Here is an 11,737-nt window from a genome sequence, read left to right as displayed (position 1 = left end):
CCTGCATCTCTCTCTCTCTCTCTCTGTCAGTCTTTCTGTCTCATTGTGTCATAGCCTACGGATTACTGTTAATTTATTATGCTGATCTGTTCTGTACGACATCTATTGCACGTCTGTCCGTCCTGGAAGAGGGATCCCTCCTCAGTTGCTCTTCCTGAGGTGTCTACCGTTTTTTCCCCCCGTTAAAGGTTTTTTTGGGGGGAGTTTTTCCTTATCCGCTGTGAGGGTCCTGAGGACAGAGGGATGTTGTATGCTGTAAAGCCCTGTGAGGCAAATTGTGATTTGTGATATTGGGCTTTATAAATAAAATTGATTGATTGATTGATTGATTGATTGATTGACTGATTGATTGATTGATTGATTATGAAGTGCAAAATAAGTCAACAGAGACCCCGGACTGTTGATCAACAAAAGTCATTTATCAAACAAGACTGGGAAAGACTTTCACTTTCAAAACTTCAGCAATAAGTGTCTTCAGTTCCTAAAGACTTACTGAGTGTTGTTGAAAGAAAAGGTGATGTCACAGAGTGGTAAACAACTATATTATGATGTGTTGCAGGCATCAAATTCAGAATGAGTGTATATTTACAAAAGACAATAAAGTTTATCAGTTTGAACATTAAATATCTTGTCTGTGTATTGTATTCTATTGAATATAGATCAAAAAGGTCATACAAATCATTGCATTCTGTTTCATTTATGTTTCACACAGCATCACAACTGTTTTGGAATTGGGGTTGTAATCTATTTATAAAAATGTTGGCCACTTGCGGGTAAAAAAAAAAACATTGGCATATAATCACCTTATAAAGTTGATATGGCAGACTTGTTAGAAAACGGTGTATATTATCTGTTTTGTTTTACATTAAGCACAGTTGATTGATCTAATGGTAAAAAAACAAGAACCCTAACACAAAGCAATGAAAAAAAAAGCTTCTAATCAACGGTAATGTTTGAATCCCAAATAAACTTAAAAGCACATGTTAAGAGTACAAAGACATCGTTATTTCTGTAGTTATGGGATGATTCAGGGATTCATCCTTTGAAAACAGAAGAATTTCTCGCAGCAGATATTTTGATGGAATGTGGGTAGGTGGGGCTTAACTCTTTCTAAAATCCAAAACCATCTCCACGTTTTTTTCCAAAATTACAGTAGAACTCGTTCAGGTCATTGGCCTGGAGATAGTTGATAATGGAGTGGGGGGCTTCAAGGCCCAGACACACCAAACTCACAACTAAGAACTACAGCAGCAGTGACAAAGGCTGAATGTCGCATTGCCTTGTGTTACCTGTATCTCAGCCAAAAAAGTTATAAATGAGCCAACAGAGCAAATAGCACATACAGTCTGGGCCTGTGGGAGAGGAAATAATCCTTCATAGCAACAGGCAGCACTAGTCTGTACTTGTCATTCAAAAAGGGAAACCAGAGGACTGACACAACAGATTCAAGACAGTAGTTAACAATGCAATGCTATGTTGAAAGAACAAAGGATATTTGCTGTGCACTAGCAAACAATAACAGAAACTATTACGAACCATTTCTGCTAAAAAACTCAATGGCTAAAAATAATCTTACCTAATATAACAAGTTTGTTCTTATCTCACTCGCTCATGACATTAGAGGTTTATTTGCTTTCCTCACCTCTGTTCCTCTTCTAGTGCACTCGGCTAAACTGCCTATTAGAGTGATTACATTCACCGATGGGCTGTGCCATCTCTAACGCCAATTCAATATGCTGAAACAGCTGAAAAAAAGTTGACGGTGCAGGACACATCGCAAAAACTAGAGCGACAGACGCTCACCAACGGCCCAATATTGGTCAGCTGTCAGCTTGGCATGCTTTAGGTCTGCAGTTGGTGATCTGTCTGAGACCTCCTCCAGACAGATGCACAGTTGTCAGCTAAGTGCAGTTGGAGTTTGTCAGAGTACAGTGGTTTAGCCTCTCTTAAGTTTAAGTTAAGTTTAAGTTTAAGTTTATTTACTTTATTAATCCCCCTGAGGAAAAATTCAATGTTTTCACTTGCTTGTCAATTACACACAGGTCCGAAAGACATACACATGCACAAACAGGACCTATACATGCACAAAGTGGAGAGATGTCCTTTGCTAAGTCTGTACTTTGACTCTTATAACCCATCCCTGTCCCCACCCCTTAACACTTCCTCTTTTTACAACCTTAGCTGTCTGAGCTGAGCTGTGAACCAGGGTTTGTTATTGTTATAACTCACCCTGGTCTGAAGCTGGCATAATGGGTACTGCTGATTGTACTGTAACAATGATCCAAAATACTCCCCTTTTGACCTTTTGGATATAAAATGTCATAACTTCATTATGTTATCCTATTGGACATTTGTGTGAAGTTTTGTAATAATTAGCATATTAACTCGAGTTAATCTCGACCTATCACAAGGATGAGGCCGACGGATGGATGGACGGACGGACGGACGGACGGACGGGTGGATGGATGGAGGGACAAAAAAATAAGGAATCCACCAACACGGAGGTTTAATAAAACAGTAATCAAATCATAAAATCAATACATTATAAATTAGTGCAAAAATATTGTATTGCCTTTAAATGTAATGGGAGATTTGGATCACTTTGATTTGGCGGTAGTCCTTTGATAAAGTAGATTTTAATCTGTACGCCTGAACATAACCTTTGAGGTTTGGTTGTAACAAGTGTTTACCTGCATCAGGCTGGCCACCATGTTGCCTGTGTTCTTCCCAGACTGGTTGTGGATGTTGGCCATCACCTTGATGATCTGGCCTGGTGTGTAACCCTTCATGTCGGTTTCGGCCTTCAGGACCACTGTGCCTGTTTTCATCAGCATGTAGGTGAATTGCTGCGTCACAGCAGATGAACAGGTTCCCTGCATGGAGAAGATGGTGAAATAACATCACGTCATACATGTTTATTAAAAGGAATATTTCAACATTTAAACAGGCTTATTTGTTTTCTTTCCTAGTTACAAGACAAGTTAGATGACAGGATGGATGGAAATCAATATCATTTCTGTGTTTTTAGTACAGAGCTGGAGTCACAACGTGGTTAGCCAAACTTAGCATAAAGGCTGGAAGCACTGGGAAACAGCTAGCCTGGCTTAATCCAAACTGAATTAGTTCACTGACAAATATGTATTTGTGACTCATTTGTTTAACCATTACACAATTAGAAAAGGTGGAGTTGTTTCTTAGTTAACAAACAAATGACACAGTGACTGTGTGCAGCTTCTGAGAGTCTTGTTGTCACTGTGAAGTCACGGGAGGTGTGGACTCAAGTCATACGATTTGAAATCATGAATCTGATTACTTTTGACTTGCCCAAAAAAAAAAAAAAAAAAAGAAAAAAAAAAAAAAAAAAAGATTTTTTTTTTTTTTTGCAACTTGACAATAACAACAGTGACTCTTGAATTCCTCTGGCCCTTTTTAAAATGTTCAGCTATGAAGACTTATTTTTGTCTTTGACACCCCAAACCAGCTGAGGTTCCAGAGGAAGTGCAGCTGTTGCTCAGCTTTTTTGCTACTGAGTTGTGATGTCAGCTGATCATCAATGACAGTACCCAATATTTCTAACACTGAAGTTGTTTAATGATCTGACCCTGAACTGTCTGAAAGACTGTGGAGGGCTTTCTTCTAAAATGTTGACAGACTGTACATCTCATATTTGAGTGACATTCAGATTTAAAAAGCAGTCAACACACGACTGAATAAAGTCATCAACCACATGGCCACCAGCGTAATCACTTGTCTGTAACAGGCTCACTGTGATCGAGGTGGTGAAATCCCTCAATTCCTTGAAACATTCTTTTTTTTTTTTTTTTTTAAAGATATTTTTTGGCCAATTTTGCCTTTAATGGACAGGACAGGTGAGTGTGAAGGAGGGAGAGAGAGAGTGGGGATGACATGCAGCAAAGGGCCACAGGCTGGATTCGAACCCAGGCCACTGCGGCAACAGCCTTGTACATGGGGCACCTGCTCTACCACTAAGCCACCGACGCCCCAGGCTGAGAAACATTCTTAAACTATTGGGCTATTGTCCAACAGTTTAAGAACTTTGTGCCATCCTTGCTTGCTTCAAGGATGCTCTGTTTAAACCTAGTCATGATACTATCACCTGTTACCAATGAACCTATTTACCTGTGAAAAGTTCCAGGTGGATTCCACAACTTTTGCAATCTTTTCTTGCTCCTGTCCCAACTTTTTTGGAACATTTTGCAGGCATCATATTCGGAATGAGTGTATATTTACAAAATAAAATTGGAACATAAAATATTTTGTCTTTGTACTGAATTCAATTGAATATAGGTCAAAAGGATATGCATGTCATTGCATTCTGTTTTTATTTGTGCTTTACACAGTGTCCAAACATTTTTGAAAATGGAGTTGTAGCACAAATACCCAGCCCTAGCTGGTGGTGGGTTGTTGAACTCTGAGGACCTAGATCAGCCTTGTGTATTAATCGAACAAGTCAAGGATTGACCATTTACATACACATCTATTCATGTCTCACCCATATGTCTGGCACTTCATTCAGATTTAGAAGCCTGAGCAGGTAGAAAGCTTTCTCTGTGTTGTAGTCCTTGGCAAATCGTGGTGTGTCAATAAAAGTTCTCACTCTGTAAACGATCCTACCATAGTTGCCTTCAAATGATGTCGGAGCAGTGTCTGTGGAGAAGAAGTCAAATACATATTAGATTTATCATATATAGCAAATGCAGACTAATAGGTTGTTAAAACAGGGTTATCACACAGTTTCCATGTTCTTTTTAATCGTTTTGGCAGAATTTTTAGACTTGGTTGCTGCTCACTTTAAAAATAAGTTTTGTGCAATGGAATTATGGCACACAATTTGACAGGGTTATATCATGGTAGAGAATTACTGCTCACAGGACATATGATGCTCTATAGACATATGAAAACCTTTTCCTAGATGTTACCACTCCATAAACTTTAAAAACCTGACAAACAACCAGTTATTTCCCTGACTGTTCATGTAAGCATCAAGACAAGACTCCTGATACACCTGCAGGCACTCTGGCAGTGAACGCACACTTGTTTCAAATGACAGATTTAGATTCACAACAGTTAAAAGACCGGTTGGGTTGCTTTTGAGTTTCTGTGGTCTTCCTCGTCACACTGCAGGGAGTGCTTTACCTGGAAAAATGAACTCCAGCAGTTGAGTGGCCTAATAAAGGCTAAAGACAGGGGCTGGCTGAGTTCTTTCATGCTTGAGAGCCCATCATAATAATAACCATGACAGCAATGTGTAGAAAGGAAGCGAGGCACCAGATGTAGTGTTCACCAAACATCATGACTGGGCCAAAATACTTAGGAGAAGTTTTTCCTCTCGTCACTCTCTCTGTGCTCTTTCTCCTGAGCCGCTGACCGGCTCAGACGTACTTGCCCCTGAACCACTGAACGGGGCACTTGCTCTACAGACTCTTGCAGCTCTTTCCCTTGAGGTGCTGACCGGCTCTTGCTCCTAAGACTCTTTTGCGCTCTTTCCTCCTAGACCACGACCTGCATACCCACAGCAGGAGCAGAACCTGGAGACCAACAAAGTTAGTGTGCCAAAAACAAGGTTTGCAACTAACTTTCCAGCAACAAGGAGAACCAAGTTGAGTTAGCACCCCAACATCTAACTCTGCAAGGACCCCAAGCGACCAGCTTCCTTGGATCTGCGCCTTCAGAACAAGGACACAACAAAGACTGCACCTGGAACCACAGCTCTTTCCAGCCTTCCTCCGCCGGTTAACAAAAGCAACACGCCACAACTCAACTCTTCCCTCCATCCATTCAAGGACTGGTAATGTAACAACTGGGAATAGCATTATTACAGTTATACAGGCTAAGCAAGACTGTTTAACTTTGTCAGTTGTGATTTAATGCTGTTTATTGAGTTACTGTTGTGATGCAGTTAGGCTGTTGGTTAGTTGACTTCACCAAAGTTAAGTGATGTTAGTTTGCTAATGCTTTTTTACAGACAGAGTCTTGCATGCAACTAAACATCCACTGCACTAACCCAGACCCTTTGCAACACAAATCGCATATGTAATAGGTTATTATATGACAAACAAGAGTAATCCATCTCAGAGTCATCAAACCCCAGGTGAAATGTGTAATTTTTAGGGCTGTAGTCTCCTGGTCGACTAATCGATTATTTGGTCGCTATGCTCTCGTCTGACCAAATTCTTATTGGTTGAATAATCGCCGTGTTACTTTCATAAGGAGAAAAGTGCTACATCAACAGCTTTTCCAGGATTAATCCATTATTTCCTGCGGCAGGGGGACAGGCTAAGTTACCTGTTACCTTTGTTGACAGAAAGTTGAGCTCACCCATCCTCACGCTCAGCGTCGCGGTGACGCAGACCTCCTGTCTGTTTCTGTAAGCCGAAACCATTTTTCCTCAGTGGAAACGAAGCTTGTATTTACTTGTATTTCACAGATAAGAAACAATAAATTGTGAAGACACTAAAGCCTCCACTAAAAAAGCATTTTAAGTCTTGTGTGCGATTTGTCCTTCAGGGATTTATACTTCTTATCCTGGCTTCATATGAGCAGAGGAAATCTCCGCTTGTCGCTAGGCTAATGTATACCATGTAAAATGCCATAGGCTGGCGCTAATAACGTTAGCATGTTGTATTTACTTGGAAAACATGTTTAGTATAAGACAGTTGTTTTTTTGGTGAATGTTGTGAGTTGTAATGGAGCCAAATTGTTTCATACCCAGTAGTCCCACCGGCCGTTAGTCCGACCACAGCACTTCCAACACGAAGCAGTCTGTACATTTCTCCCTCACTGCGCCGACACGGACTGTGAGGACATTGGGTGGTCGGATTGATGCCACGCACCCGGGGGAAATGTGTCCAGATAAAGACAAGTGTTTGTCTGTCAGTTCTGCGATTTATAGTGAAGCCAATTTGCATACTTGTGTTTGAAATTGTCTCTATTAAGTCTTATTTAATGTGTTTTTTGAATCAACTATATAAATAAAGTTTGATTTGAACTAAACTTTACAGCACTTAACACAGTCCTCCACCGCCGACTAGTGTTTTGGGGGTGTAACTGCAGAGTGACACAGACACGCCACTGCAGATGTAAAAATAACGTGCAGATTTTTTTTTTCCCACGACTAATCGATTAGTTGAAGATTACGTGTGACTTCAGTCAACCAAGATTTTCTTTGGTTGACTACAGCCCTAGTAATTTTATTTGATGTCATTATTGGGTACTAATGTGTATTGGTATTGGTTATTGTCAAGATATGCAAACAGCGAGGCAAGTAAATGGACACAGATAGGTGGTGCAGAGCCTTGAATGAGTGAGTTGATTGCTTGGTGATCTGTTTGTAATGCCTCAGGGCTCTGAAAGGGGGAGACGCACTTTGCTTCCTCACTCAATACAGACCAGTGAACGACAGAGCTGCGTGTTTGTCCTCATTCCTCTCTCACTACTATTCCTCCTGTTTAAGGTAATTACCGTACATAAAGCACTGTAAACTTCACAAAACATGTTCACAATAGTTTTCCATGTGTTATTGTAATGTTATATTGGTGAAATGATGAGTTTCTTGTTATTTGTCGATGTGTAAGCCAGTTCCTGGATACTGCACGGCAGCGTGGCCATATTGAACTGTTAACGTGCGCAGTCGCAGCACTTAAGCTAGCTACTCTTACATTAATGTTTGTGCAGTGAGATAAAAATGTTGAGTAAATGAGTTTATATGGCAGTAGATATAAGTCAGTGGGTTAAAAACACATTTCATGTCATTTGTCATGCAATAATTTAGGTAAGAGGATAATTTAAATATCTTAAGAGAAGTAAAAAATACATATTTGCAAATGTATCTGTGGCACTGATACTGGAATTCAGTGTGGGCGGCCTCTATTGGGTGTTTATCCCATGAGCCATACTCCAATCCACTGAGTTGACCCCAGACCTCACTTCCATACAAGGCTATTGGCAAAATTACATATGTCAATGTTGAATAATTTGTTTTTAATGCATACATTGCCCGGGCGGCACGGTGATATGGTGGTTAGCACTGTCGCCTCACAGCAAGAGGGTTCCCGGTTCGATCCCGGGTGTGGGAGCCCTTCTGTGCGGAGTTTGCATGTTCTCCCCGTGTCAGCGTGGGTTCTCTCCGGGCACTCCGGCTTCCTCCCACAGTCCAAAGACATGCAGATTGGGGATTAGGTTAATTGATAACTCTAAACTGTCCGTAGGTGTGAATGTGAGCGTGAGTGGTTGTCTGGAGAACAGATATGATATCCTCAATCTGCATGACTTCCCTCTCTTAGCTGCAGAAGCCCCAACTTCACCGCCATCTACCCAGCAGTCCAAAAACAAACCGCCAACTCGGATCCCCCCTCCAGTAAATCCTGAGCGCTCCTCTTCCCTCGGGTCTCGCCGTCTCTCCTTGCCACAGTTTACACCGGCACCGCACTGTGCTCCCGTCTGCCTCTCTGCCCGTCCATCACTTTCCACCTCACCATCGCCCGTTAAGTCTTCTTCAAAATCCACTCTCCCATCACCCAGCCCAGAGAGTCCACTGTCAGCATCTCCGCTCCCCCTTTTTCCTCCGACCACCCAGATAGTTGGTGACTCCATCGCCAGAAACATCCGTTTCTTCAATGCGGTAACGCACTGTTTCCCCGGAGCCACAGTCTCTGTTATCTTGGCAAAACACCCCGACCTGCTACACTCACTACCACCGTCTGTCCACAGAATTATTATCCATGTTGGTTGCGTGGATGCATCCTGCCGACAGTCAGAAATCACCAAAGCTGGGTTCAACAAACTTTTTCAGTATTTCAACACCTGTGGAAAATCAGTATTTATCAGCGGGCCGCTCTCACCTCTCGGCTGCGGAGTGGAAATCTTCAGCAGAACCCTCTCCCTCCACACCTGGCTCCTATCTGCCTGCAGGACATGCAATGTGGGCTTCATCGATAATTTTAATTTATTCTGGGGCCGACAGTCCTTTTTAAAAAGCGACGGTTTTCATCCCAATAAGCTGGGCAGCCAAATGTCAGCTGCCAATTTACAGCACGCTGTGCAAAGCTACCCACATGACTGACTGTTAGTGTTTACCCACACACCGTTACCTCCTTCTTGCTCTCTGGTGTCATCTCTGGGTACCTCCTCCTGCCACAGCACCCCCCACAGGCCCCAGCTATCACTGTCCCCTCCTGCTGCTGCTCTGTCACTGTCCCCACCTGCTGCTGCTCTCCCCGTTCAGTCTATCATCTCAGTCAGACCCCTCCGTCCCTATAACAGGTACAACTCTGTGAACAAATGCAACCTCTCAACAAAACACGTCAAACGGTCCAATCCCAGCCTCCGCCAACTCCCCCATTCCTCACAGCCAATCACACAGCAGCATTTCCTCAAACTGGCACTGCTAAACACCCGTTCACTCAAAAACAAAGCACTGATCTTAAACGAATTCATTACTGACAACAACCTAGACTTCCTCTGCATCACAGAAACCTGGCACAAACATCTGGAATATTTTTCACTCAACCAAGCCACCCCCTTTGGATACACTTACATTGACCAGCCCCGTCTCACTGGAAGAGGCGGCGGCGGCGTGGCCTCAGTCCATAAGAGAGACCTAAGAATCACCATCATATCCACTCCCTTCTTTCAGTCGTTCAAACACATTGCTTTAAAACTCCCCGGCCCTGCTCCCCTGGTCACTGCTGTTATTTACCGCCCTCCCAAGCCCAATCCATCTTTTCTCTCTGACTTTTCTGATTTTGTTACTCAGCCCTCAGCATCTCACCTTCTGTTCTTCTTCTTGGCGACTTCAACTACCACATTGAGAACATTAACTGCAAACATGCCTCTGAATTTCTTGATCTACTGGACTGCCTCAATCTCACTCAACATGTCAACTTCCCCACTCACAACCATGGCCACACTTTGGAACATGTCAACTTCCCCACTCACAACCATGGCCACACTTTGGACTTAGTCTGCTCCACCGGTCTCATCATCCAACAACTCTCCAGCATCAATCTCCACATCTCCGACCACTTGGCTATCATCATGGACATTCATCTCCCCACCCCCCTCCCCAAGGACAAACGCATAATATCATTCAGAAACCTCAAATCCATCTCCCCTCAAGATTTCTCAGCTTCTCTTTCCAACACTCTGTCTACCTTCCCTCCCCCGCTGTCTGATGACCCCAATGAGCTTGTCAACTACTACAACAACACTCTCTCCTCCTGTCTCGATCAACTGGCCCCCATCAAAACCAAATCTGTCTCATTCACACACTCAGCCCCCTGGTACACCCCCGAACTCCACCAAATGAAATCCCACAAGCGTCAGCTCGAAAGACTGCATAAAAAGACCGGTTTAACAGTTCATCGCCAAGCCTACACAGACCACCTCCGACAGTACAAAGCCGCCCTCAATACTGCCCGCTCTACCTACTACTCCAACCTCATTCACACCAGCTCCAATAACCAAAAGGCTCTTTTTTCCACCGTAAACAAACTCCTTAATCCCAGTGACAATATTTCAAACTCATTCACCATTGAAAAATGCAATTCCTTCCTCTCATTTTTCCAAACCAAAATTGACACCATCCACAGTTCTCTAACCACCCCCCACACCCCCACACCCTCCTCACCCCCCTCCATCCATCTTATCACCCTGCCCCTCTCCAAATTCGCACCTGTCTCCCCAGCTGAGCTGTCTAAAATCATTTCAACCATGAAAACTTCCACCTGCATGCTAGATCCCATCCCATCCGCCACTGTTAAGCACTGCTTCCCCAAAATTGTCAACTCCTCCCTCAGCTTTGCCTCTGCCCCTCCTTCACTCAAAATGGCTGCAGTCACTGCCATCATTAAAAAACCTGGTCTCAACCCTGACATCATGAGCAATTTCCGGCCCATTTCCAACCTCCCATTCCTCTCAAAAATCCTTGAACGTGTCGTCGCCTCACAAATCAAATCCCATCTCAACAATAATGACCTCTTCGAACAATTTCAATCTGGATTCCGCACACAACACAGCACCGAAACTGCCCTCCGACCTCCTCCTCTCCTCAGACTCCGGCCTACTCTCCATCCTCATCCTCCTTGATCTCACCGCCGCCTTTGACACCATCAACCACTCCATCCTACTCTCCCGCCTGCAATCCCTCCTCAACATCACTGACAATGTCCTCACATGGCTACATTCCTATCTCACTGACAGAAAACAATTCATCTTCATCAACAACTGCTCCTCCTCAACTGCCCCCCTGTCCCAAGGCATCCCCCAGGATTCGGTGCTTGGTCCTCTCCTCTTCATCCTCTACCTCCTCCCCGTTGGTCAAATCATCCGTCGTCATGGTCTCTGTTTTCACTGCTACACTGACGATGTCCAGCTATACATCTCCACTAAATCCATCACCCATTTAACCCACTCCACCCTGGGGCGTCGGTGGCTTAGTGGTAGAGCAGGCGGCCCATGTACAAGGCTGTTGCCGCAGCGGCCCGGGTTCAAGTCCAGCCTGTGGCCCTTTGTTGCATGTCATCCCCTCTCTCTCTCCCTCTTTCACACTTAACTGTCCTGTCCATTAAAGGCAAAAAATGCCCAAAAAAAACCCACTCCACTTCTCTGAAATTAAATCCTGGATGCAAGCAAACTTTCTTAAACTCAACTGTGACAAATCAGACATGATCCTAATTGGTCCAAATTCCCTCACCCAAACAGCCAAAGACTTCCACCT

The 11,737-nt window shown here is 43.5% G+C and overlaps 1 protein-coding gene across 1 annotated transcript in view; it reads right to left on the bottom strand.

The window, feature by feature from the left end:
• arrdc1a (arrestin domain containing 1a) overlaps nucleotides 1-11,737 on the bottom strand; it is a 73,512-nt gene that overhangs the window by 7,597 nt on the left and 54,178 nt on the right. The window contains exons 4-5 of the mRNA XM_050050360.1: nucleotides 4,514-4,668; nucleotides 2,691-2,873 (exon numbers count right to left, since the gene is read on the bottom strand). Of these exons, the coding sequence (XP_049906317.1) occupies nucleotides 2,691-2,873; nucleotides 4,514-4,668 (338 nt within the window). The remainder of the gene's footprint in view (nucleotides 1-2,690; nucleotides 2,874-4,513; nucleotides 4,669-11,737) is intronic.

The sequence above is a fragment of the Epinephelus moara genome, chromosome 8 (assembly GCF_006386435.1).
Source record: "Epinephelus moara isolate mb chromosome 8, YSFRI_EMoa_1.0, whole genome shotgun sequence".
Classification (NCBI taxonomy): Eukaryota; Metazoa; Chordata; class Actinopteri; order Perciformes; family Serranidae; genus Epinephelus; species Epinephelus moara.
The sequence above is the reverse complement of the archived record's forward strand: the minus strand, read 5'-3'. Positions and strand labels throughout refer to the sequence as shown.